This window comes from Meles meles, chromosome 11 (genome assembly GCF_922984935.1).
Source record: "Meles meles chromosome 11, mMelMel3.1 paternal haplotype, whole genome shotgun sequence".
Taxonomy (NCBI): Eukaryota; Metazoa; Chordata; class Mammalia; order Carnivora; family Mustelidae; genus Meles; species Meles meles.
In genome coordinates, this window is record NC_060076.1 from 19,285,807 (window position 1) to 19,313,780 (window position 27,974).

Below are 27,974 nucleotides of genomic sequence, written 5' to 3' on the forward strand. Positions count from 1 at the left end.
AAATAAAATCTTTTTGCAAAAAAGTGATTTTTATGCTATGGGAATTATATCTCCATTTTTTTAAAACCATGTAATAAAAACAATGTGTCAGAAGTAAAAGGCAAAGCAGACAATGTATCATCATACTTTCCCTCCCCCAGTCACCAATAGAACAAGCACACCGGAATGGGTAAGTTCTCAGAGCTAAACAACGCAGGTCTGAGCCTGCACTGGCAGACACAGGGAGCAAAGAGCACGCAGCAGTGGCAGGGAAATGCAATCGCTGATGGAGCCCTGACTTGTGACCACACTGACCACACTATGGACCAGACCTCGTACTTCCCAAGCAACACCTCGGTTAATCCCTCTGTTCTCACACCCTCCCTTACCGATGAGGAGATGGAGGAATGGGAGGATTAGAGATTGTGGGCAGGTGGCCCGAAGTCATCAGCTTGCTGCTGCACTGTCTCCTGGTACTGAATTTCAGAGAGACTGGACTAGAAGCTTTATTCATGTGAACATGCCCCACAGTGCTGGAGTAACTGAGGTCTGATGCAGACCGAATAAGCATTAACTGTTAATGACCTACTACATCAATAAATATACAGCCTGGGCACCTGTGGTATACAAGACACGGTGAGAGATTAAAAATATATACATATGTATACAGATAGCAACAATTTATTGTACTCTTACTCAAGCTTGCAGCTCAAAAGTTGCAAGTACTTTACATTTCATCTTCACAATACCTGCCTCGGAGGTATACTTACCTTCATTCCACGCGTGAAGAGTGACACCCAAGGCTGGGAAGAACGCTGCTCCAAGCGGCAGAACCTGGATCTGAGTCAGTCTAGAATCCAAGCTCTGAGTCACACCCTCCGCTCCCCAGTCCAGACACCACACCGCCCGCACTGCCTCCCTGCCTGTCCTCGGCACACAGCCTTAAAGCGAAGCACAAGTCCGTTTACGGATTCTGATCCTTACACAACCCTGGGAGGCGGGCAAGCCAGAAATCACAGGATTTTCTGAACGAGGAAACCAAGGGGCAGACGCAAAGGAAGTACGTGGGGACACACCTGAATGCTCCGCCCACCAGATGAGACCACCAGACACTCTGCAGAGGAAAAGGCAGGAAAGAACCCCTCCAGGCGGGTCTGTAAGTCAGCCTTGAACTGGAAGAACAGCTGTTCTGTCACGTAACAGACACATTTTTACTCTCTTAGGAGATATACCAGGGTTTTATGGGAGGACAATAAAGACGGGCTTCCACAGATCCCATTCCCAGCCCACATCTCCTCTCCAGCAGGTGAGAAGGACCGCGATAGCCTGAGCACAGATGCCCTCAGAGAAATCTCGAAAGGGAAATGTCTTACAATGCCCACCTTCCCGGGGTGGGTCTATGTCCACGATTTCTCTTCTCTGGCTCAGAGAAAGCAAACAGTCAGACTGGTCTCTTACACAGCAAGTCACCCACACGATTCATGTTCACCAGATCCACTTGTAAAGGAGTAAACGGGCCCTTGGTCAGTGATGTAGCCAATGGTCATACTTCTAGGAAGCAGCCTATCCGGGATAAGAATCCAGGTCTCCTGCTCGCTAAGCCCGTGTTCTGTCCAAAGGCCCATCAGGTCTGGGCCACCTCAGTCATGCAAAGCTAGAGGACCTTCTACATGTAGATTAAAACATAACAGGCCAAGGGCTAGACTGCAACAGAAGAAGTCAGAACTTTGGCTTTGGAAGGGTGATTAAGGATCATCCAACCTGTCCATTGTCTACCCATTTTTATAGAGATGGGTAAATTGAGGACAGCTAGAAACGTCAGTCGGGACCAGAACCTAGGTCAGTGCCAACCTCATCATTCAATTGAATAGAGAGCACAATCTGCAAATGTTACTATGGAGATGACAAAGCACTTGATCCATGGGATCTTTTTTTTCTTTAGCAGCTCCAGGCCATGCAAAAAAGCTGTAAGGTAAGATCTTTGTCCTTCAGGAGCTTACTCTAGCTCGAAAAACACACATGCACATAGGAAAACAGAATAACCTAAAATCTCAACAAAGGCAGCAGCTACATAAGAATTTAAAGGAGGCAGAGAAGCAGGGCATGCTCTATGTTGAAAGGCTTCCTGAAGGAGGGGTAAGTAACGCTGGGCTTTGAAGCATGCATAGGAGTTCAAAAGACACAACAGAATACAGGTATGTTAGTCCAGGACAATGTTTCAACTAAGCAAGAAGTTTTGTGGGAGATGAAGCCAAAGCTACAGATGAGAGCTGGGTCCTGGAGGCTGGGGAGCCTTTCCATGCCAAGGCATGTCTTTGATTTGGGCCTATGGACCAGTTGGTCTTCAAACTTACTCAGGAGCAGAGAACCTGGAAGGCCCCAAGCTCTTCATGGAACACCAAAGGTGACAGGTTTGTGCTTCATTCCAGGACTGTGTTAGTGTCAGAAAACAGAGAACTGTGGCTCGAGGCCTGAAGGACAAACCCACAACCACAAGCATGCATGCCTTTAAACAAAATACACCCTCAGATCAGACAGAATCAATCTTTTCCAAAGAGTTCCATCAACAGTCACGTTCTGCTGGCTTCTTTCCTCTGTCCCCTGGACATCTGTAGCAAACAACATGGGACCATTGTTTTTCATAGAATACAGGGCAGGAGAAACTTGAAAGTGGAGAACATTCTGAGAACTACTTCTTTCCTTCAGATTAGGAATTGTAGAGGGCCAAGGCAATGCTACTGAGAGCAGAGTCCTCTCCAAGGCTCAGTTTCCCCATCTGACATGAAGTAGTCAAGGATTGGGAGCATCATCGGAGACCAAGCTTTGGATGCATGGTTGGCCCAGTGGGGACCCTCTTCACATTTCCTGGGCTCTCCAAACAATGAAAGGCCTGGGAGAGTGGTCTTCCATCTGCAGCACTAAGAGTACCAGCTTGGCAACCAGCAGCTTCTGGAAAGGCCATGGGTCAGCCTGGGACGTCAACAGGCCTTTCTGTGCAGAGTCCTGGAGCGAGCATGGCACCCCTGCTGCTGACATGAGTAACACTCTTCAGAGTGCTTCTAGATGCTTCTCTCCTCACCTGGGGCTCGCCGTCAGCCAGCTGGGGCTCCAAGCCTTCCAGACGTCTCACGTTCCGTCTCACCGGAAGCTGGGTGCCTTCCTCCTTAGGTCACCTGGCCAGGAAGGGGCAGCACCCAGGGCCCAGGATATGGGCTTCTATGAGCTGGCAGGGGCAGGGAATCCTCGCAGAGTCTGTGTGTCGTGTCCCCACTGCCTGGGGGAGTTGTGAGGTCACTAGGAGCCGGATGTAGTAGCCACCAAAAACCGCCAGCAGCTGCTGGGCCATCTCCTGGAAGAGGCAGGGGAGCAGAGTGAGGGCCGCTGAGAAGCATCTAATGCACAAGGGGAAAGCCAAGTGGTCCTCACCACCCCAGAGCAGCAGTGATGCTTACTGGGAAGAACCCTGTCAGGTCCTCACCTGCGGCTCTTGGGAGACACCTGGAATGGTCTGGACCCCCAGCTCCACTACTCACCCCGTGGGCTGCCTGCAGCCTCAGTTTCCTCACCTCTGAAATGGGTGACCTCACTGCTCAGAGGCAGTAAGAATAACCATAAAAAAGCTATGGAGCCTCAAAGCACTAGAGAAGTGACCGCTGGGGGCACCTGGGTGGCTCAGTGGGTTAAAGCCTCTGCGTTAGGCTCAGGTCATGGATCCTGGGATCGAGCCCAGCTTCAGGCTCTCTGCTCAGTGGGGAGCCTGCTTCCCTTCCCCTCTCTCTGCCTGCCTCTCTGCCTACTTGTGATCTCTGTCTGTCAAATAAATAAATCTTTAGAATAAAAAAAAGTGACCGCTGATTTATACCAACCAATCACACGCACACGTGCACTGTTCCCAGCTTCAGATGACTGCGAGACTACAAAGTGCACGAGGTCAAAGTGATGCATTTGAAGAAAATCATTAGCAAACAGGGATGGGGCAAGGGAATCACCCCCACGATGGCAGCGCAGGGTCCTTCAACTCATCCCAGGCACCTGCCGGGTTTCCTGGGACACGTACTCCCACGGTACCTAGAGTTTGCTTTTAAAAAGCAGAGATTTATCACAAGAAAGACAAATATTGTATCTATGAGTCTACTTATATGAAACAGGTGGTCGTCCATGCAGAGAGACAGAAGGTAGAATGTGCTTTCCAGGGGCTGGGGGAAGAGGAAATGGGGAAGTCCGTGTTTCCTGGGTATGCAGTTTCAGTCTGGGGAGAAGAAAAGATTCCAGAGATGTTTGATGCGGAGGCTCACACAACAAGGCAAATGTATGCAAATGTATGCAAATGTACCCTGAACTGTACATTTAGGAACAGTTACGGTGGCAAATTTTCTATTTTGTATATTTTTACTGTGATGAAAAAAAAAAGTAAAAAGAAAAAAAATTTTTAATTGGATTTAATGCATGCTCTTATTCACACATTTGGTCTCTAAAGTTCGATTTGTTGGACTGGCAGCTGGGACCCCATAGGAAATGCTCCCACCAGCCGGGCACTGAGCTTGTTTCGCAATCCCTGCATCCAGGATGAAAGTAATAAAGTAAGGTGCGGGTCACATCAGGCTGTTCATGTCAGGGGAATCAGGATTTCCGAATCAAAGGAGCTGAGTGACCATTTCCGCCTGGTACCTTCTGACGACCATGACAAGTCGCCTCCCCTTGCTGAGCCCTTTTCTTCAACAGCGGAAGAGAGAATATCGCAGCATCTAGCTGGTCTAGCTGGAGGAAGGATTAAAGGAACTAATCGATAGAAAGCCTCCCGCCTCCCGCCTCGTACTCAGTGTCCCCAATATCACCATCGTTATCACTATTCTAGAAAGCAGAAACTCCACCTCCCTCTGTAGGGTTGCTGGTTCCTTTAAGTCATCCTTGGTGCTAGAAAAGTACTGAAAATTCCAAGGAGCCTACCACTCCCTAACTCAGACTGGTCTCCTGGCCAATCTTGTCTAAAATCAAGAGCATAAGAGGCAAAGAACTATGGCAAGAAAAATGTACTTAGAATTTGCAGGGCTGGCTTTTGTTTGGGGCTTGGCTACCTTCTCCCTTGCTCTCTGACCTTGGGAAGGTCAGCTGACCTCTTGGAATCTTTTTTCACCCAACCAGGAAGAAGGAAAAACAATCCATACCCGGGAGGGTACCTTGAAGGACTTTATGCATGATAAGAAATCTGTTAGGATGCAAGAGGTGATGATAACTATTTTTCTGTCTTTCACAGGGGCTGGTTTCCTATTGAAATATGACGGTCTGTCTGGCCCACGCTGAGACTTGGGCACTGATTATATTTTCCTTACCTAAGTTATAAAGGGAAGCTACTTTAAAAACATGTGCACACACACTTGATATTCATGACAGGATATTGTATTATCATTGGTTTGAATGAATTTGAAAAAATAATTTAAAAAACCCATCAGATTTAACAGGCTATGTCATATAAACCCAGGCATGCCACAGCAAAGTATATGACCTTATCAATCTTTTCTGTTCTTTAAAAAAAAAAGTCGGGGGGGGGTGCACCTGGGTGGCACCTGCCTTTGGCTCAGGTCATGATCTCAGGGTCCTGGGATCAAGTCCCACACTCCTGCTCTGCAAGGAGTCTGCTTGTTGCTTTCCCTCTGCCCCTCCCCACCACACTTGTGTGCTCAATCTCTCTCTCCCAAGTAAATAAATAAAATCTTTTTAAAAAAAAGGAAATAAAATGAAAGTTAAAATAAAGTCAGTGGAGGGGCGCCTGGGTGGCTCAGTGGGTTAAGCCGCTGCCTTCGGCTCAAGTCATGATCTCAGGGTCCTGGGATCGAGTCCCACATCGGGCTCTCTGCTCAGCAGGGAGCCTGCTTCCCTCTCTCTCTCTCTCTGCCTGCCTCTCTGTCTACTTGTGATCTCTCTCTGTCAAATAAATAAATAAAATCTTTAAAAAAATAAATAAATAAATAAAATAAAATAAAGTCAGTGGGATTCAAGTGAAGAGATTAATATATTTATCACTTTCTCTTTTGAGGAGTCCCATTTGCTGGATGCCCTAGGGGCCCACCAAGGCAAAAGGGAAAGTCTGGGCTGGTTTGGGCCTTTAGTCCAAATCTATTGCCTGAAAAGGAAATGCAAGTGCATCCCTCCATCACAGAATGCCTGAGGGTACCCCTTGGTGCATGTTTCCCAGATAGTGAATCTGTCCTCATGGAGGACACAAGCTAAAAAAAAAAAATCAGATATCTGGTCTACCAGCACTTGGTCATACCCAGCAGAGGTGGGTGGCAGGAACTGACAGAACTCTGGGGCTGGGGGGCACTGGAATTCAACAGAAATGCATATAAGATTTATATACCCGACTGCAATTCAAGTATATGGATGGATAGATGACAGACTAATTGAAAGACAGATTTTTAAAATGACCCAAATATTCATGAACACGTTTATGGCTCAGTAGGCTACGACCCAACAACATGCAACTAGATATCCCATGGAACTACCAAAGTATTTAGAAATGTGGGAAAAAGACCAAGCAGTAGAAAATAATTCCTATAAACTATTTTTAAAGTGCTAGAGTAAGGAAAAAAAAAATACTGATAACTACTAGGCTAGAAGATTTGTATGGCCCCTACCAACTCAGCAAAGTCATGTTCCCTAAGATTGACAACTTGAGGCCCCACACGGACTCCACACAGATACCCTGGGAGGGAAGGTGGCCCCAAGCATCCCAGGTGGCCCTTACCTCCGGCTCAGCCTCAGGAACAAGCTGGCGAAGCTCAGTCTGCATGAGGGGCCGCTCCTCGGGATGAGGGCCACTGGGCAGGAGAGGCGCTTCCTCCAGCAGGTTCTCAGGCCCCTCCCCTGTCTCGGGGCTCACCCCAGTTTCCATGACAACACACAGCTGGCTCAATCTGCTTCTCAGCAAGGACTGCAAAAGAAAGAGAGAGGGGACGTGGATGGTGTCCCAAGTCGGGTGGTGTGTTGGAGGCTGAGTCACTCCCTGCGCTGCAGACCCACAGAGGATGGACGGAGCCATCTACAGACTCAGGTGATGACCTCAGGACAATCTGGAACTGAGCCACATTCAAGAGGTCTGATAACCACCTACAAGATTCTCTACGGTCTCTACAAGCTTCCAAAACACTCTCCCTTCCACGCTCTCATTCGCTCTTCACAGCAGCCTGGGTCATGTGTACCTGCCGATGAGCAAAGCACAGCTCAAAGGCCTTACCCAAAACCATACAGGGACGAACGGGCTGGGATCAGGCTAAACCACAATCCTGACCTCAAGACTCAGGACAGCCCTTGCAGGGCCCAGGGAAAAGTTGATCCCAGGGAAGGAGCCCAGGACTCAGAGACAGGAGGGCTGTGCTCCAATCCTGAAGTCACCAACCGTCCCTGTGGCTGCCTTCGATGGGGGCTGCAGGACTTGTCAGAGCTTCAGTGTCCTTGTGTGTGGGATCAGAGCAAGAGCACCGTGATCATAAGTGGTAAAAGGCATTTCAAACATGGGAAAGTCATCTAAATACGTGGTATTTCCCTCTGCCAGAATCTTTATTATTTGTTATCTTTATATTAGTTATTAATATAATTATTATGTTGTCAATAAATATATGCACACGCTAGGAAATGTGGAAAATGCAATTAGTTGAAAAGGAGGCTAATTGAAATCTAGTTAAGAAGTAACAATTCCCGAGGCAAAAACAACCCCTGATTATATGTAGGCATTCCTCCTTCCAAGTAATGTTTCCTTAGACATTTGTCTAACCTTAGGGAAATACAATCTGCACAATTTGGCTTCCTGGTTTATTTATGTTTGTTTTTAACTTATGGTATCTTACCTCCTGGCTCATCTTCATCTCTTGAATGTGGTCACACAAAAACTGCACACAGTCCTCCATGTCGAAGTAGACAAACCAGAGCTGGGGAGAGAAGCCATAATGGCGGAGGCTCAAAGCCAGCCTGACCTTGAACTCTCCATCCCTGACACTATCCTTCACCTCCTGCCTCCTCGCCCAAGGTCCGCCACTCTGGGGATGAGCAAATCCACGCAGTCTCTGGTGGGACCATGCCTCTCTGCTCTCTCCCAGAGTCTCATGCATAGCAGGGACTCCTTTGTACAGCTGGGAGAAAAAGGCCTCGCATGCGCATTTGGAAAATGTCAAACCCTGTTCAAAATGGCCACCGCTCCATTTGCTCCAAGTCTCTGAGCATCCCAGAGAGACGCCAGACCATCCTGGACATCGTGCATTCATCTGGGGCTACGACCTTCATCCTTAGGGGCCGGGGTGCCCTGCTGTCTGGAGCCCCACAAGCAGATGAGTGAAACCTTCCAGTCACCCAGCCCCACGGCTCAAGGCTCAAGGAAGGAGAGCCAACCTGAGTGCTCTGGGAGGAGGGGAGTGGGGTAAATTTTTACCTACCATTACCTCTCCTTCCCCCTCAACCTCACCAGTCCCCAGAAGGTCAGCAGAAACGCATCCAGGCCCAAACCCTCCACGTACACTCATTACACATTGTTGGGTCCACCCTGGCCTCACGTCACAACGGAAGTTCTGTGAGACACGGGTGGCCCACACCTCACGCCTCCAACCACCCACCACTTCCTCTGGATCCCAGACCTTCCTCCTCCCAGTGACAGACCCATGGGACCCAGGGTCTCATCCCTGTTGCCGTCTAGTGTCTCTCATTGTCTTGGCTCCAAGGGAACCTTTGTAAGACAAATTTCTTTTTTGCTTTTTATTATGAAATCTTCCAAGCACATACAAAGTGGGGCAGATGACCTCATTGGCTTCCAGCTGCCCATGAGCTTGGGTCAGTGGCTCTCAGTTCATGGCTACTCTCGTTTCATCATGACTCACCCCTCAGACCATCCACACCCCTCCCCATCCCCGATACAGTGAACGAAAATCCAAGATAACCTATCAGCTCATCCTAAGACACTACTTTGAAACTGAAGTTATTTTTCAGCTATATTTTGAAAGACAGCCCCAGTTATTTTCAAGGATGTGCCTGTACATTAGTCATCCATCCATCCATGTGTTCAGCTAACACATGCCAAGGCACTCCGGTGTGACAATCCATAAAAAGGATTCGGGAAAAAATGAGACTCAAAGGACCCCTAGATTCCAGGAGCTCCCAGTCTATGATGTCACACTTGAATTACCAGAAATCTTGTGACATCATTGAGCTCAACACATGCATGCACACGCACACACATGGGGTCAGGCAAGATCCCCTTCTGCCCTACACCATCTCAGGTGTGCTAGACCCCATAACACAGGGATCTGCGCCTGTCTGTGCTCTGCTGCAGCCTCAGGACCTAGAACAGGGCCTGGAATGTCGATAAGTATTTGTAGGATGAACAGGTCACGTACACAAGGAGCTTGTTCCCAGGTCCCGCCTACATGCCCACCCCTGGGCTCCGAGGAGAGGGGGACCAGTGAGAACGTGGATGTGGTGCTGAGATCCAGCAATCCTACTGGGTAGAGGCCAGCCAGGGTCAGGAGACCTGGGCCCCAGCTATGTGCCAGACCCCCTGTGTGACCTCATACTTGTCACTTAACATATTCCCAGGGCACTTGAACCAAAAAAATGTACCAAGCCAGGTAGACAAAGCCTCAGGGTCTGTGACCTGCCTCTCCAGGAACCTTGCGTGGGCCCCTGAGGGCTCGCCGAAGGGCCTGGCCCAGAGAAGGTCCCCTCTGTCACCTGAATAAATGCTGAATGAGGAGCATGGCTTAGACGGTCTCCAAGCTTCCTTCCAGACCTGCCCTGCACAGCTTCTAGGCTATGGGTCACCACCCAGAGATGGGTTTCTGGGAAGAAGCGCTGGAGCAGGGAGAAAGGGAAGGGCTGCCCACACTCGTCTCATTAGCAGAACCCAAGATACCATGCAGACAGGGGGATCCGCAGGCCCCCTCTCCCCATCAAGCCAGCCCTAACGCAGGTCCCCAAGCCGAGGTCACTCTTAGACACAGTACCTGAATCACACTCTGGCAGCCTTCCACTGTGTCCGTCACCCCTAGCAGCACCCGGTGTCGCAGGAGGGCTCCGTTGGCAGCCGCCAGCCTAAGGTCTGTGTTGTTGTTAGCCTGTAAGACAAACACGGGTCTCGTGGCCGGATCTCCACACTGCCGGGGAGCTCCTGGGTCCTGAGCAATACTCACACTGTACTGCCTCTAGACACTGTGGGGCAGTCCTGGCCTTTGAGATCTATGCATCACGTCCCCTATAAAATGGGATCGCGGGGTTTGGGGGACAATAAATTCCATAGTGTCAGACAACCCTGGGTTGAAGCCCAGCCCTGTTAATTCCCAGCTGTGTGGCCCTGGACAAGTTATGCTGCTTCCCCAAGTCTTGCTTTCCTCAGTTGCAGAATAAGGAAAAAGAGTGTCCCTGACTCCTGGGAACATGGTAAGCTTGAACTTCACTATGTGTGAAGCACTTAACCCAGCGCCCAGGACACAGGCCAGTATGTTGACAGAGATATCTGCAGGGGGAGGGTGTGGGTGGGTTTGAAAGCTGCTTATTTAATGTAAATAAAGCACCCACTTTCCAAAGCACTGAGCACAGTGCCTGGCCCTCGGAAAGAGACTCCAGGAATCCATCCCCTTCTTTCCTACCCAAACCAACCAGACACCATAGATCTAGTAGACTAAGTAGATGCTCACTAAACAGGCTAAGGTGGGGAGGAGGGAGGAGCGAGAGGAGGAATGGTGTCAGGACCCAAAGTGCTGGTTTGAAGTAGAGACCCCGTAAGGATTTAGAGACGCACCAGATGATGACCCCATCATGGACAATCCAGGCCCCTACGAGGGCAGGACTCCTGTAGGGAGCTTTTGAGAATGCAAGAAGGCCCTGTGGTCGTCGCAGGGATAGGAAGAGCAATGCTGGCACTTAGGGACAGGGACCAGGGATGCCTTCCACTGAAGCCCGTGAGAGACAATCCACACTCGGAAGAACAGTCTCCCACCCCCCAGACTCCACCTTCCCCACCGCGTGTGAACACAGGTAAACCTACTTAACAACTCTGAGCGGCCAACCCAGCTCCATTTGGCATGGAAACATAGTGTTTTTTATCTTTTAAATGGATCTAAAATAGAGTGAATTTTCCAGGGATGCCACGACTATGAAAACAAGGGCTTAGTACATTCTGTTTCGCCTGGAGACTTAGCAAGGGCTATGCGCCCTTTCCGAAACTTGCGCCTGCGGGAGTTCAGACCCTGACCCTGGCTCTGCCTCTCACTGCCTGATAACCTTGGCCGAATTACCCACTTCTCTGCCTCCATCTCATCTCCAAAAGGGGAGAGAGACGCCCTCACAGTAAGGAGGAAATGAGCCAACCCACACAGAACTCCTGGAAGAATGAACACCCAATGCCCGTCAGCTCCTGACATCAGTTTGATGCTGATACTGAGTCGAAGTCATTTTCTCCGGTCCCTTGTTGGCCACAACTTCCCACATGCTTTAGCAACGTGCTTTTACTCCGTCGGCGATTCAAGGCAGGGTCTTATGGGCCTTCACGGACCTTCCAACCCTGAGAAGGGCTCATGACACCCCCAACAAGGGGAAAACAAGGCAGTGTATGCAAAATGCTTGGGCTCTCAAGGATGCTACGGTACAAGCAGGACAGGAAGCGGGACAATGGTGGTCAGGAAGCGGGCGCTGAAAGGTCCAAGTGATGAGGGATCTGAGGAGGAAGAAATCCTCGAGCTGAGGCAAGAGCCAGAAGCCCGTGTGACCACAGACTGGGCACTGATCCTCTCCACGCAGTGGCTTCCCCACGGGCGAACAGAGTCAATAATCCTAACAGTTAGTACTTGCTGAGTATTTCCATTATACCAGGCACCATTGTAAGTACTTGGCACATATTAAGTCATTTAATTTTCCCAAAAACCTGATGGGGAGCCACTTTTTTTAAAATATAAGTTCTACACCCAAAGTGGGGTTTGAGCTCCCGACCATGAGATCAAGAGTCATATGCGCTACCAACGGAGCCAGCTGGGCGCCCTGTGGGAGCTACGATGACTATCCCATTACACAGACAAAGAAACTAAGGCCCCAAAGGGTCAGTAACTTACCCCAGCTTGCAGAGGTAGCCAACGCCAGAGGCAAATCTGCCTCCTTGTTTAGTTGGCAGTCAGAGGTAGCAAGTGCCAAGCACAGAGCACATAGTAGGTGCTCATTAAATGGTGGTCATTATTGGGAGTGAAAGAACCTCCTTGGGTTCCCTGAACAAGCAAACACGGATGACAGGAGGGCCACCGCATTCCCAGGGCCTCCATGCTGCCCCTCTGAGTAAAGACACGGGGTCCTCTTCATCTCGGTGCTGTGAGTACCAGCCGAACAAGGCAGGCACAGAAAAGGTCACAGAATGGCCTCCGTAGGCATCTCTGAACTGCCTCCTTGAAGCCCCTGACAGGTGCCACGTAGCTCCCTTGCTCTGGCTAAGACAGAATGCTTTACTTCTTCCCCTCGCCGAAAGAAGTTTCTTGCTGCAGGCGCGGCCAGTTTAATTTATTTTTTATATGCCCAGCACAAGAGCCATGAAAATTGCAACAGAGCCCAAGGGCAGCATCATTTCGTCAGCCTTGTTGCAAAGCCCAACAAAGATCTTTTCAGGATGATTAAGCCATAAAGTTCCTAGCTGTCCCTATGAGCACAGGAACTAAACGTAATTCATACCCCGAACTCTGACCACACTCCCCAGCGTCCCTCTCCTCCCGAGTCAGGCAGGCACAGATCTCCGAGTCCAACTCCGTGCCAGGAGCCAGGGGAGCTTCTTAAGCAGCTGGAAAGGCAGTGGCGGTGTGGCAGGCAGAGTGATGGCCCCCAGAGGTGCCTGAGTCCTACTCCCCAGAACGTGTGACCAAATCACGTTACACGGCAAAAGGGGAATTGAGGTCGTAGGTAGAAATAACGTTGCTAACTCGCTGACCTTAAAAAAGGGAGATTGTCCCAGATAATCCTGGAGCTCAATGTAATCACAAGAGGCCTTAAGAGTGGAAGAAGGAGCCCAAGGACTCAGAGTCAAAGATGTGGGAAGAGCTAGACCCACAATTTTGGGCTTTGAAGATGGACAAAGGAGTTATAAGCCAGAGAATGGAGGGGGGACTCCAGCAGCTGGAAGAGGCAGGAAATCCATTCTCCCCTAGAGGTTCCAGAAAGGACGAATCCCTGAAGTACAGAAGTCTAAGATAACACATTGTGTTGTTTTAAGCCACTGTGTTTCTGGTCATTGGAGATGGCAGCCATCTGCAGACCGCCGATGCCGTAGGATACTGACGGAGAACGTGGCCTGGGATCTAAGTGCCCTGGCCTTGAATGCCAGCTTGGCCATTCTTAGCATCAAAGGGCTCGGTGAACCCAAAGGGCCCTCCTCCCCCGCCCCAGATGCTCTCCAAACACAGCTTGCTCCCAGAAAAACAGCCCCCAGGGATTAGACAAGGAAAAACAGAGAGGAATTAATCACACATGTGATGTCATTTCTTTCACTCACTGGGCATAAGGGCCCGATGAATTGTCATGGTTGGAGAAATTCTCTGAGGAAAGGAGAAGAGAAAGGTGGGAATTGGGATTCTCCTGCCAGCACACCCTTTGCGGAGGGAGCATCACTGGGCTCTCCCGACAGCTCACCTTCTTCTGGTGTCTCTCGAAGATGAGCACGAGGGTCAGGGTCAGGCTCATGGCGGCCAGGGTCACAAGGAGCACACCCACCCAGTGGTGCCCCAGGGCAAACATCTGGCTGGTGGAGTAGATGTTGGCCCACACCACCACATAGAAAACCTGCGAGAAACCAGACAAAGAGCACGATCAGGAATACAGGTGGTCGAATGACGCTGCTCCGTTCAAAGGGAGACACCTTTGGGACACATCTGACGCCCTCCTCAGAGACCAAGAGCTCACAGGGCCAGGAAGGGACAGATTGGGGTCTGTGAGGAGGAGCCCTTGTTCCTTGTCCATAAGAAATAGTAAAGGCAAGTGGTCAGGAGAGCTCCTCCGAATCCCTGCTTACCCTGATTTGAAATAAAGTAGAAGCAGGACAGGGGTTTGGGAGTGAGATAATTTGAGTCGGAAACACACACTGATCCTTCAACCACTACATGTGGCCTTGGACAAGTTATTAACAATGCTCTGGGGGTGCCTGGGTGGCTTAGTCGGTTAAGCCTCTGCCTTCAGCTCGGGTCATGATCTCAGGGTCCTGGGATCGAGCCCCACATCAGGTTCCCTGCTGAGCGGGAAGCCTGTTCTCCTTCTCCCTCTCCCACTGCTTGTGCTCCCTCTCGCTGTCTCTCTCTATCAAATAAATAAAATCTTTAAAAAAAACACACACACACAAAGAACAATGCTCTGAGCCTCAATCTCCTCATCTGTAAAATGGGGATAATACCTGCTTCACAGGTTGTTCTAAGGGTTCATCAGACAACATATGGAATAGCCTAGCACTTGTCAGAGAATGACCACATACCAGGGGCCATTCCTTTCCCTTCTCTAGCAGCAGACATGGGAGTCAAGAGCACAGAGAAGTGGCAGATCTGAGTGGTTAAGAGCACAGATGCTGAAATCAGACTGCCTGGGTTCAAATACTGGCTCTGCTCTTTGTACCTCTGTGTGTGTGTGTGTGTGTGAGTCTGCAGAGCTATAGGCAGATAGGAGGTTTCTTTGTGTATGTCTTCACGTGTAGACACACATGCACACATTATGTCTTCACGTGTAGACACACATGCACACATACATATAGAGACTTCTACACACTCCTGCATACATGATCAGAGCTAGAACGGACCTATCAGCTGAACAGATGGGGGAACCAAGTCCCAGGGAGAAGACAATTCTTAACCAAAGCCAGACACTGAGTCCAAACTTTCACTGGCAGGTCCTCAGTTTGTCAGTCCCAAACTCTGGCCTCAGTAAGCTCTGCCTCCCATTCTTTACACGAGGATCTGGTTTCGACTCTCTCATATCGATTTCCTTATACCACATCCAGGTCCGTGTATCCTGCCGTATCCCAGACAGCTGGACCCCCAGCCCCAAGTCCCTTACCCACACCAGCAGGCTCTAGAATACAATGTCAAATCCAGCCGTGCCACAGGGCACCGCAGCAGGGTTGGCGCGCAGCCCCCTCCCCCTTACCACAGCGAAGGCCAGCCGCATGGGCCTGGAGTTGTAAATGATGTATCTTCTCACTTGGGGCTCCAAGAGGGCGCTTTCAGCCAAGCTCCTGTACTGGTCGGCAGGGACCTGCTTGACCGAGCGAGGGAAAGAGACCAATCAGCCATGGAGAACCACTCCCACCTCCTTCCTGCATGCAAGCAAGTCATTACCAGTTCATGTGACTGTCAGGTGGAAGGGGGATCAGGCACAGTCCAGGCTGCCCCGGAAGGCAGAACAAGGAGCTCGGAGTGCTCAGAATGGCAATCATAGGATGCTGCCCTCAGCTCAGGGAAGGCTGGGCGCCATTGGGGAGGTGGGGCAACTTGAGATCCAAGAGGACAGCCTGGGGGGATCCTGCAGCCCAAGGCTCAGGACCTCGCGGCAGACCCATGATAGCTTAGGTTAAGGCACAGACCCTGGAGTCAGGAGCCTGGGTCCGAAACTTGGCCCTTCTATTCATGGGCCAGGTGACCTGGAGCAAGGAACCCCACTTCTCTGAGCTTCAGGCTCCTCTTCTGCAAAATGAGGACAATAAGAATATCTACCTTGGGGGAGGCGTGCATATTAAATAACATACCACATTGACAATGCTAACATGTGTGCTATAAATGTGCGTATACATAGGACCTTGGGGGGGACCTTCGTTCCGCCTACTCCAGTGGTTATGCGCTGCTTCAACAGATGTGTGTATACAGCCCACGGTACTGAAAACTGCCATCTTCCCGCCCCCCAGCCCCTGAAAAGATGGCACAGCACACAAAGGCCCTATAAGAGTGGATTGCTTAAGAAAACAGAACTTAACCATTAAAGATGATATTTAGAAACATGGTAGAATAATACACAAACTGTTCCCCAGTTAAGAAAACCCCATCTGGGGGGCAGCCGGGTGGCTCAGTCATTGGGCGTCTGCCTTCGGCTCAGGTCATAGTCCCAGCGTCCTGGGATCCAGCCCCGCATCAGGCTCCCGGCTCCGTGGGGGACCTGCTTCTCCCTCTCTTGTTCCCCCTGCTTTTGTTCCCTCTCACATCTCTCTCTGTCAAATAAATGAATAAAATCTTTAAAAAAAAAAAAAGAAAGAAAGAAAAGAAAAAAGAAACGAAAAGAAAACCCCATCTACAGACAACGGTTTAAGAAAAATGTTCTTTTGGACAAAGGCTGGAAGGGACTAGAGGGTGATAAACCAGCCACCGTTGCTCCTCTGCCGTTAGTACCGTCAATTGGAAAGTTTCCCTTTAAGTGATAAGATGTTATTGAAACACAAATGCAATTCAGTTTGAAAGAAGTAAACTTTCAAATCTTCAGGCTCAAATTAGCAGTGTATCTTTCCCCTCCCCAACCAGTCCTCCCTAGGTGGTGCAGGGGAGGGCCTGGTGACTGGGAAGACAGACACCCCACCTCGGGCTACTTTGTAACAACAGCGACACCTACAATGTACAGAACATGTACTACGGGCCAGAGACAATGCAACCATCCCTCAAGCAGTATTTTCCTTCCTCTTCACTAAAACCCTATGTAATAGGGATGACTATGGCCCTCGTTTTATAAAGGATGGAGCTGCCGCTCAGAGAGGTTAAGTCACCTGCTGGACGACACACAGGCAGGAAGCAGAAGAGCTGGATCTGCACCCAGACCTACGGGGCTGAGAAGCCTATGTCTCAAATCACTATGCTTGAAAGCATGGCATTACCATCTAATGAGTTCAGGCAACTTTCCTTTGAATAGTCAGCTCCCTCTCCAGAAATGCCCTTCGTCCTGTCTACCCAGCAAACTCCTCTATTTTTCCTTCAAGACCTCAGATCAAGTATCTGTTCCTCCGTGATGCTTTCCGAACCAGGACTCCCCCAGATGAGTTCATCATTTTCTCCTGAGAATGGCTTCAGCACCTTGGATAGTCCTCTACCTGGCACGGGACAGATCCCGCTGTCCTGATTTACCTGGCGCAAGACCATCACACTGCACTCCATGAGCAGTGTGAGCACAGGCGCTGGGTCCTGGTCACCCCCACGGTACCCAGCGCTCAGCTCAGCACCTGGCAAAGGATGGGCACCCCCAAACACGTATCCCTTAAGTGAGGTATCAGGGAGGAGGGGACCCTTCTCATACATTTTCCTTAGCTGCCCTATCCTATGAAGCACAGAGTTGGTGTTGAGCGAATATTCTGGGAACAACTGGCTGAAAGGACAGATGGACGGGCAGACAGGCGGGAGGCGAAAAGGAAGGAAACATGGCGGAGGCTCTCAAGAAAAGCAGCACTCACCTGAATGCCCCAGGTCTGCAGCTGCTCCTCGGCGGCGCCCAGATCAAAGGAGATGGGTGCGCAGGTGTTGTCGATCCGGAGAACCGTGAGGACCTGGCCATTGCGGAGCTCTGAAAGCAGACCAGAAGCTTCACTTGGCTTGGTGAGAATGACTGTGCACGAGCCCAGAGCCTGACGGCATCACCTCCTCTGGCCATGAGGCCCTTCTCATGGCAAGGAGCGGGGACAGCGTGGCGGCCCTTGAGTCCCTATGCGAGAAGCACTGAACTTGACAGGAGACCCCTGCGGAGGCAGAACTGGGACCAGAGCGTGGAGGCGATCCAGACACAAGGCAAGACCACAGAAGGAAAAACTTGCCAAGAATGGGAGCTGTCCACACAAAGAATTGGAGGTAGTGAGCTCCCCATCATGAAAGAGACTTAACAACTAACTACCTGGAGAAGGTGGCGTATCAGACATTTATATGATCACCGCAAAGGAAGCTCACCCCAATATGACACACCCAGTGGGCTCCGTCTGACTGAGGCAGGCAGAACAAGGGCCCCCAAAGATGTCCCTGCCGTACTCCCCAGAGCCTGTGAAATATGTTCCCTCACACGGCAAAGGAGAATGAAGTTTACAGATGGAGTTACAGTTGCTAATCAGCTGGCCTGAAATAGGGAGAGCCTCCTGGACTGTCTGGGTGAGCCTGATGTCATCACAAGGCTCTTTAAAAATGGAAGAGGAAGGCTGTGGCGGAAAGGTCGGGAGGGGTGTGATGGGGAGAAGAAAAGCACGGAGATGGAACACCACTGGTCTGGAGGTGGAGGAAGGTTCACAGGCTGAGGAGCTGTGTGGATTCTAGAAGCCAGAACAGGAAACAGACTATCCCCTGGGCTCCTGAAGGAGAGCAGCCTTGCCGACACACTGACCCCAGGCCTGTGGCTCGGTGACGCCAGTCATACTTCCAACCTCCAGAACCATAAGAAGATGGATCTGTGTTTTGCGAGCCACTCTGTGGCAGCAAAAACCCACTGTGGGGATACAGCACCACAGAACTAATTTACTGGTAACCCGTCCTCAGGGTGTCTGCAACTCATTCAACATTTCAAATGCACCGATTGAATTAAGTCTGACCTCAACAAACACGCCACACATTAGCCCAGCCTGGTCACAACAGCTGTCTAAACACTCCCGCAGGACGGCGAGGACGGCAAGGAGGCCAGCGGCGAGGAGGCCAGACCAACGAGGTTAGCTGGGGCGAAAGCTCTGGACTGAAACCCCCTCAGGCCCACGGAGGACTGGCCATGGAATGAAGCCACATCTACCTTCCATTCTGAGTGCAGAGACTCTGGACAGGAGGATCGAGACCTCCTTCCACCACAGCACCAGGCCCCGAGAGCCGCCCATCAGGTCAGCAGCCATGGGGCCGGGGAATGCCAGTGTTCGGCCATGCAAGGCTGGGGACTGGATCTGCTGGCACATTTTCTGTGGGCATGGCTCAGAAGATAAAGCAGCACAGAAGAGATCAAACCATAAGTATGTTAGCTGCCGGCCCAAATCTGTCACCTCAGAGGCTAGCTCTGCACAATCCCTGAGTCTTCAAAGCCAAATGACTAGTCCTACCTTCCTGGGAATTCCTGGCCCATGTACTCTCTCTACTTCTTCACGTGGCCTCTCTCTGGGCCCTGCCAGCTGGGCCAACAGAACACCTCTTGGCATGTCCAACACAAGCCTGGGCCAGGCTACCTTCACTCTCCATTGTGCCCTTGTGGCGGCCTCCTCGTTGGTGTCTCTACACCCACTCCTCCAGCCTACAATACACTCCCCACACAATGGCCGTCCTGCGAACTGGAAGACATCAGTCCTCTAAGGAAAACTTTTAGTAGTAGCTTTTTGGAGCTCTACTGACAAAAACCAACCTCCTCAACACACTCTCCTAACCCTTAAGGGAAACAGCCTCCTGCTAAACTCACCTCAGGCCAGTCAGTTCTGTCTCACCACATAAGCCTCCTTTGTTCTTGGAACACGGAGTGTTCGCTCCTGCCCCAGGGCCTTTGCATATGCTGTTCCCTTTCCCTAGAACACTTCCATTGGACTTCACACAGTTAAATCCTACTCATCATGGGCATCTCAACTTATTAGCCACTTCCTCAGGGAGTCTGCCCCGACACTGTCCTTAACAGATCAAGTTCTGCTAAACCTACTCAGAATGGCTCTTACATTCTTACATATTTATTTAATTAGTTGAGTAAAGTCTATCTTCCCCACCAGACTATGTACTCCCACACTGGTTCTGCTCATCACTGAATCCCCTGAGCTGGGTTCAGTACAGTAGGCAATAAATAAATGTTTGATGTATAAATGAATTGACAGGACAGAACTCTGGTCCCCAACCCCAACAGAGTTCTTTTTTTATGCCCTAGGGTATCGCCTATGAGCTCAAGGGTGACAGGATATTCGACCCCCGGCCAAAAAGAACTTTACTTGCTTTCCTCTTCTTTATTTTTCCCAAGGTCTTTGCAAGAGGTGAGGGGTGTGGAGGCAAGGTGGCAAGGTGGGGGAAGCAAAAGCTAGAGAGCTTTAGGATTCAAAGTGTGGCCCAGCCTCTTGCTCACAGAGGAGCCTTGAAGAAGTGACCTAAATCCCTGGCCGGCTTCCTCACTTGAAGGGGGGTCATATCCACCACAGAGGGCTTTACAGAGAAGTCAGAGGATGAAAATAAGGGTCTGGCACAACATAACTGGCCACTATTGTTGCCCATTCAAAAGCAAGCTTGCCAGGACTCGGAACTTGCCATAAAGCAAACACACTCCCCCCACCCCGCCCCTGAGTGGATTGAGTCGTATTTCTCCTGACCCTCCCACACCTGCTCCAGGAAGGATTTAAGGTGACTTCATAGAGGTAAAATGGGACGAGATAAAATTATAAAATTAGATTTAAAAATAAGCAAATGAGAGAAACTGGACAAAAAGGAAATAAAGGCTGTAAGAAGACAGAATCAGATAAAGTAAGACCAAGTGGACTTGTTGAGTCCACACCTGGCACTGGGTTTGGGCTTCAGGGTCCCAATCTCATCCCATCCTCTGAGAGAACCTCAAAGACGGAAACCATTATCATGGAAAAGGGAACAAAGCCTCTGACAAACAGACCTGCCCAAAGTTACCAGGGAAATGAAAATGAGAAGGGGAAGCAGCTAGATCCAAGGCAGTGCCCAAAAGGCAGGCAGGCAGGACCACAGACTAGCTCTGCATCTCACGGCACAGAAGAGAAAACCCACACGCACCAGGGCAGCAGGCCTACGGAACATCAGCTGCTCCCCCAGCCTGGCTCTGTGCACCCCGAGGACAGCGCCCGGCCCAGCAATGCCAAGACTTCCTGCCGCGTCTGTTTGCCTTTCGAACCAAGTTCCTGGATTCTTAGCAATAATCTCTCTCATCTGTTCCTTAGAGTGGGAACAGCAAGTCTCCACTTAGAGGTACTTTTTTTTACACCTAGATAAGAACAAGAACTTGAAAAGCTACCAAAGAAGTGGGCACTCGCACAAGTGTGTATGCATGTGGGGGTGGGGGGCAGGGAGCAATTTCCTCCCTCCTCCAATGGAGCTCCTTTGCCAAAAACCAGTGGAGCACTGTCTTCCAAGTTCCAAAGGAATATTATTTCACCCCATTTCATTCTACTGGTGTGTGTGCGTGCATGTGTGTGTGTGTGCATGTGTGTGCGTGTGGGTGCGTAAACCGCTTTCCCAATACCAACAGTAAAAGAAACCCTGGGTAGCTCACTCATTAAGCATCTATCTTTGGCTCAGGTCATGATCCCAGGGTCCTGGGATCAAGCCCCACATCTGGCCCCCTGCTCAGTGGGGAGCCTGCTTCTCCCTCTGCTACTCTCCCTGCTTGTGTTCCCTCTCACACTTGTCTGTCTCTCTGTTAAATAAATAAATAAAGTCTTAAAAAAAAAAAAAGAAAGAAAGAAAAGAAAAGAAACCCTTGTTTTTAAGAAGTTTTAAACCTAACCAGCCACAATTCAAAATGCCTACACCTAGCCGCCCATTCATTCTGCTCACTCAACAAAATACTTACTGAGCATCTAGGGCCAAGCCTGTGCTAGGTACTGCAGACGCAGGGATGGGCAAGACAACTCAGAGCCCCTGCCCTCATGGAGTTGACATTCTAGTGGGGAAGTTGGACATTCAACACTTTATGACACAGGTCATTACTTAATTACAGACTAGGATAAGCACTATGGGGAGAAACAGGAATATATCAGGGAGTCCTGACTTAGGATTCCCCATGGAAGGGATATCTGAACTGAGCTCTGAAGCAGTACTAGAAATTAATCAGAGGAAAGGAGGCAAGCAAAGAGCATAACAAGCAGAAGAAACAGCAGATGCAAAGGCCCTGAGGCAGGACTGCATGCCAGGGGCAACAAGAACCACTAACACAGGACTTGCAAGCTGGTGATGGACAGATCTTTGCACTAAGCCCCATGGGAAACACTGAAGCAGAAAGTGACAGGGTCTGTTCTGCATTTTTAAAAGTGCTCTCTAAATGCCACCTAAATAAAGAGGCAAGGAGGAGAGATCAGCTAGGAAGATACGGTGACAGAGGTCCAAGCAGAAGGTGATCGCGACTTGGTCTCCAAGATGGGGATGGAGAGAATGGATAGGAAAGACAGTCTGGCCTGTAAACGTATCCCAAAATGTCCACCCCCAGCTAAAGGTCCTTCTCTACTCTCTACCGCTCTTTACTTCCCTCCCTTCCATCATGTTATGTGAGTCCATCTCCTGCATCCTGGGGAGAGGGGGAGGGGAAAAGGGTCATGACCTTACCTTGGCCCCAGCCCGGAGGACTCCCTCCAGGCAAGGCACTCCAGCCAGGGGAGGAGGCGGGCAATGGGCTGGCTGCCCCGCTGGGGCCCATCTGTGGTTCACAGGCCATAGCAGGGAGCCAGCTGGGCTCTACTTCCCCTTCTTGGAGCTGTGGTTCATTCTGGAGCAGCCAACGCAGCTTTGCTTGCCTTCAGAAAACAGCACAAGAAAGAACGTCAGGGCTGGGCAGGCTGGGCGCCATGGCCTCTCCAAGACCAAAGTCATCCCAAGGCCAGAGAGAGCCACCGAGAGTCATTCCCCTGACTTTGCTCTTTCCAGTCATGCTGGGGGCATTCTCAGGAGTGAAGAGAAAGAAATAAAACCCTCCTCGAAGGGAGAACTGAGAACTTCCCTCTGGTCTTGGGTCTTCTCCAGCTCAGACACATGGAGGCACTTACCGGGAGCTCATGACCTGAGCACGCCCTAGTCTCAGGCATCTGGGAGTTCTGTTCTCTTACTGAGAGCACCCAGGCACCCCAGGCAGCCAGGCACAGGACCAGTATATCCATCGTGGAAAGCCTTGTTTATGCAAAGGATCTCAAATAGCTTCCCAGAAGTCATTACAAGATACAAATGAAAAAAAAAAAAAAAAATCAGGATGGCAGGAAATACAGTTTACAAAAAAATAATAGTAATAACAATCATGAAGAACAAAAAATACCCAGATATTCAGGTGATCAGGGTCCCTAGCAGAGGCAGCAGAAGTCTGTGCTGAAGGGCATGGGCTCCAGATTCGGAGTAATCGGTGTGAACAACACTTACACCATCTACTAGTTTTATAAACTTGGGCAAATGGTTTAGCCTCCAAGAGATTTAACTATATATGGCATAGACAAGGGCATCTGGAACAAAGGAGCCATCCCGCAACTACTAGTTCTCATTGTTGGTGTTTAGAGGTTTGGTGCAGTTGCCATGCCTGAGCCAAGAACTTGGGTTTGAGCTTCCTGGTAGCCAAAGCTAAAAGAGAAATACTGTCAGTCGAGCAGTGGTAGTTCCCGTTCTCTATAAGGAGACAAGAAACAGGACGGTGAGGAGAGCAATGCATCTTCCTGGCATCTAGCTCCGAGAGATCTGGGAAAATGCTTTTTCCAAAGCCCTGGGAGCTGGGTCAGGGACAGCACAGTGGCATGATCATGAGCCTAGGGCACTTTCGTCAGTAAAGCAGAAATGTCCTTCGTGGGGATTTTCTGGACGCCAAAGCGGAGTTTCCAGTGCCAGATACTCTGGCTGGAGCCTGCCCACTCATTCTTTCAGCTATGTGTCCACGTGGGACCCTGAGAATCACCCATCGCCAAGGAAAACCAGGCCTGAGTCTCTGGGGTGACACACTGGCCTAGCTAACCGTCTTGGTGAAAAATCCAGCGGAATTGGGTTTTGCTGCCATGGTTCCTGACGCTGGTGAAAACAAGTATCCAGTTGGCCCACATCTGCTTGGTTCCAAGCTGGCCTGAGGGCTGACCGTCATGGAGCAAGTCCCCTAAAAAGGGGAGCCGGACTCCCATATCCCCACCGCCCTCCATTTCTCTGTCTTTTAAAAAGGACCAGCTACATAATTTGTGGGGCCCAGTGCATAATGAAAATGTGGGGTCCCTAGTTCAAAAATGACAAAGAATTTCAAGATGGCGACAGCAGAACATTCCACCAGATAAGGGGGCAGCTTCCCACGCAGGGACCTGTGTGACCCAGCAGGCTGCAGGCACCTCGAGCCAGCTGTGACTTTAAGGTCCCAGAAGATCAGTTGGGAGCCCCCTCCACCAACCAAGAATATAAAAAATGAACCACTGACTAACAAGTATCACACACTTGCCCTGTACCGGGCTTAGGCCAAAAATCAACAAAACGTTATGAAAAAACAAGGACTTGAACACCAAAGAGCCTGGGTCTGAATCCCAGCTCAGCCGCTCGCTCTGTGCAAGGTATTTACTTCCTCCCGGACACTTGCTGTCCTCCCCTGTAATCAGGCTTCAGGGAATCCCACCCAGTCCAGCTGTCCAGGGATGACATCCAGAACCCTACTCCCTCAACAGGCCTCTTGCCTCAGAAGGAGAGAAAATTAAGAGGCAAAGATGTAAAGAAACCTGCCCACGGTGGGGTGGCTGGAAGCTATAGGGCCCAGAGGGGAACCCAGGCCATCTGACTCCAGAGTCCAAGCCCATAATTCCTAGGCTCTGACCCTTAGGACCCAGGCCTGGCTGTCTCTGAGTCTGTTCTTTAATTCACCTTTAAAAAAAAAAAAAAGAAGAAGAAGAAGAAGAAAGAAAAAAAAAAGAAAAAAGTGGTGATTGGGGCAAACTTCTACTGGCTTCTGAGATTGCATCTTCCCCCTCCCCTAGCCGGAGCCTGCCCGCAGCAGGCATTCCCAAACACTACTGAGCATTAACCAGTCAATTGCACCACCCCTCACTTCCTTCCTCTTAGTTTGCAAACCACCACCACCCCCAAGAAGCCTAAAAGCAACAACAGCCGGAGGAAGTGAGCCCAGCATTGACAATCTCAACCATCTCTGAAGCCCTTCTCTGCCTCCTCTGTTCACCTCCTGGGCCCACCAGGCAAACAATCCTTGGGCTCATTTCCCAGACAAGAAAACTCACTTTTCCCAGACATCTCGGGGATGTCAGAGCTAGCAGCCTGCAGCCCAGAGAAGCTGCACCGGAGTCTCAGAGAGGCCTGTGGGACCCAGCAGCCCACCCTCCCTACTCCAGGCAGGAGGAACCACCCACAGGCTGGAGCTGTCCAGAGAGACCCCCCACCCCCACCCCTGGAAAGTTTCCCATAGTTGCAAAATCCCACAAGGAGGCATTGCCTTTGAGGAGAAATCCCAGCACCCCAGCTGGCCCAATTAGCCTCCTGCAAAGTCTCAATCAGAATTCATTCATTCATCTGAAATAACGAGTAATAGTTAAATAATAGTTTAAAAGTATCCCTAGGGTCCTGCCATCTCCCAGCCGTGTCACCTGGAGGGTGTCACTTAACTCTCTCTGCCTCAGTTTCTTTTTTTTTTTTAAAGATTTTTTTATTTATTTATTTGACAGAGAGAAATTACAAGTTTTGCCTCAGTTTCTTTACATGTAAAAGGGGATAATATGGAAACTGAAGCTAAAGGAGTTCAGGCACGTATGTCACTCAGAGCAGTACAGATAGGAATTCGAATCTGATTTGATAGGAATCAGAGTAGGGGCAAATAGGAATCGTCCAAGGAATACAGCCGTCACTATTTTTACTCCACAAACATTCCCTAAGAACCTTGAGGTGTCAGGCCCTGTGTTATCTCAACTCAAACACCAAAAATAAAAGCTAAAGTCCTCGGTCAGTCTTCCCTTGCCAAGAGTCCCAACTAGTGGGAAAGATGAACTCAGAGAAAGAGAAAAAAGAGACAATGACCAAACAAGGCAGTCGGAGGGAGCGGGCAGTTCCTTGGGGTGGGAGAAAGGTTTTGCAAAGGTGGAGGTGAGAGAAGGGACTGCCAACCACAGACAGGTACAGACTAGAGGCCAGGATGGGCCCAATGAGGGCCCTCCGCACTCACCCTGCAGCCTCTGGTCCAACCTGGAAGCTGTAGAGGGTGGAAGAGGGGCTGGCAAACACCGACCGGCCGTGGGCACACGTGGATCCATCACCTTCCCATGTATCCTGGGCCTGCCATTCTGCTCAGCCCTGCACCAGCCCTAGGGGGACTGGGGAGACAGAGCCAGACACCAGGGCGGAGGCAGAGCCAGCAAGTGAACACAGCCCCGAGGCTCCTGCAACTAACTGGTCATCCACTCCCCGTTTCCTTAGTTTCCTTTGCTGATTCTGCATTTTAACCAGACCTTCCAGTCATGCTTCTTTTTTAATTAGCTGGTGAGCCCCCGCAAAGGGAGATATCCTTAAGTCCCTGAGCAAAGGTCTCCATTTCTGGAGACAGAATGCCCGGTCTCCCCAGGAACCGTGTGCCTCCCTGGGATGGAAGTGCGAGAGAGCGAGAAATAGCTTACAGTTTTCACAGATCAGGTTTTGTTTTTGTTAAATTGGAAAGCCCCAACAAAAGGCCGTAAGAGGGCCTGTCACAGAAGTTTTGGGGTGGAAAAGCCTTGAAAGACAATAGGTCCTAGCTCTCCATTTTGCAGATGAAGAAAGTAAGACCCAGAAATGAAAGTGAACTATCCAAGGTCAAAGAGCCAGCCGAGGATGGAGTCTGAGCGGTACAGGGTTCACTGGGGCCGGGATGTGCTACCACATCTGGCCCTGGCCTTGGCCTTGGGCAGCAGTCTCACCCGGATCTCTGCCTTCAAGTCCTCTCCGGGGTCGGCTGCCCGGGTCTCTCCTTCTCCCCGGAAACCCCCGCCCCCGGCCCGGGCTCCGGGCCCCCAGGAGCCGCCGCAGAGCCGCTCCCACGCCCGACACGCGCGGGAACCAGCTCCAGGCGCCGGGTGAGCCCGGCCTCGCCCGCGCCGCGGACCCCAGGCCAGGAGAGGACGCCCAGGCGGCCGCGTAGCTCCAATCCGGGCTCGCAGCCGCCCGCGTCCGCGCAGCCACCCGGGCGCGCGCCCCGAGCCGCGCACACTCACCGCCGCGCCGCCGCCGCCGCCGCCGCCGCCGCCGCCCGGGGACGCGGAAGGTCGCGGCCGCCGCAGCCCCTCCACGCCGCAGCCTCCGGCGCCCGCGCCCTCCCCGCCCGCCGCGCTCCCGGGTCCCACCCCCGGCCGGGCCGCCCCGCGCCGTCACCCCACCGGGAGGGGCCGCCCGCCGGGCTCCTGGGGCCCAGAGGGAAACTTGCTCCCTTGCATCATCCGGGCGCCCGCCGGGAAGCGCCTCCGCGCCCGCCCACCGCGTGCGCGCCTCTGGGCCCGCGGGTCCCGGGGCCGCTCCTCCTGAGCCTCCGCACCTGGGGTCTCCCGCCCGTCTAACGCAGGCGGGGCACCCGGCGGATGAGGCGGTCTGGGGACCAGAAACTTCTCGGGGGGGCTTGCTCTCGAATGAAAAATCCTAGGCGCATCACGATGAAGAGCATCTGCCCGGGGATCGGTCTGCCTGAGCTCCAAGCCAATTCTGCCCGCTTTCTAGATCCTCCCCGGCCAAGCAGCTCGCCTCGCGGTGTCTTCGTGTTCTGGACACAACAGATCATCTCATGGGCCTGTGTAAAGCTCTCATGAGACAGTCTGTATGCAGCGTTCACAGCCCCAGACACAGGAGAGCTGCTCCCTTGGCACTAGCTGCCGCCCCCACCTGTACCACCTGGGACTCCGAGAGGTCTGCAGCAAGAGGTGCCCCCCCACCCCCGCCAGCCGCGCCCCGGGAAAGCACTGACCTTGTGTATTACTCCATAGAGAGTTCCCTGGCATCACCTCGTGATGGAACACTCCGCTCTGCCTCCCTTCTCAGGGGCCCATAAACCTCCAAATATTGCAGGAAGGCTCCCTCTTTCCCAGAGGACACATGGGGGTTCCCGCTGGCTCCCTGGCCTTGCTAGGATGGTCACCACAGGGCTGCGGACATGCCACAGCCTGCATTTCTACAAGTGGACTTGCTGAGTCAGAATGGATGCATTTTTAATTTCAACAGATGTTGCCAAATTGCTGGGGGCCTCTGAGGCCACAAGACTTAGTTGGCTGTGGCCCGGCCAGAGGCAGAGGTGAAGTGCTCCGGGGCAGAGAGCACAGATTGAGGAACAGAGCCGCAGATACTGTCCAGACACCCTCACTCCCCAGGCGAGTGAGGATGCGGACAGTAGGTAGCTAGAGATGAAGTTCA

General features: G+C 51.2%; 1 protein-coding gene across 8 annotated transcripts; it reads right to left on the bottom strand.

The window, feature by feature from the left end:
- On the bottom strand, positions 1 to 27,563 carry TMEM268 (transmembrane protein 268). Of its 8 annotated transcripts, XM_046023599.1 has the most exons (11): positions 25,771 to 26,775; positions 22,906 to 23,246; positions 22,643 to 22,790; positions 22,206 to 22,393; positions 17,396 to 17,505; positions 15,118 to 15,225; positions 13,621 to 13,770; positions 9,966 to 10,076; positions 7,824 to 7,904; positions 6,725 to 6,910; positions 1 to 3,328 (listed from the first exon to the last, which is right to left on the bottom strand). In XM_046023599.1, exons 3-11 carry the CDS (start codon positions 22,651 to 22,653, stop codon positions 3,149 to 3,151), a joined length of 1,125 nt encoding a protein of 374 aa, XP_045879555.1. In that variant the 5' UTR covers positions 22,654 to 22,790; positions 22,906 to 23,246; positions 25,771 to 26,775; the 3' UTR covers positions 1 to 3,148. The 8 variants fall into 8 exon arrangements, with proteins under 8 accessions (XP_045879555.1, XP_045879556.1, XP_045879563.1 ...); XM_046023600.1 differs by lacking the exon at positions 22,906 to 23,246 and having other exon boundaries at positions 26,498 to 26,775; XM_046023607.1 differs by lacking the exons at positions 22,643 to 22,790; positions 22,906 to 23,246; positions 25,771 to 26,775 and adding an exon at positions 27,532 to 27,563.
- Between the last annotated feature and the right edge of the window lie 411 nt (positions 27,564 to 27,974).

Bases quoted from the DNA above. Each gene is read 5' to 3' on its own strand.
- TMEM268 (XM_046023600.1), bottom strand. The intron at 13,771-15,117 runs GTAAGGGGGAGG...GGTTTCTCGCAG, and splicing joins TGCGGCTGGCCTTCGCTGTG to GTTTTCTATGTGGTGGTGTG. The intron at 7,905-9,965 runs GTACTGTGTCTA...TTCTCTCCCCAG, and splicing joins GCTGCCAGAGTGTGATTCAG to CTCTGGTTTGTCTACTTCGA.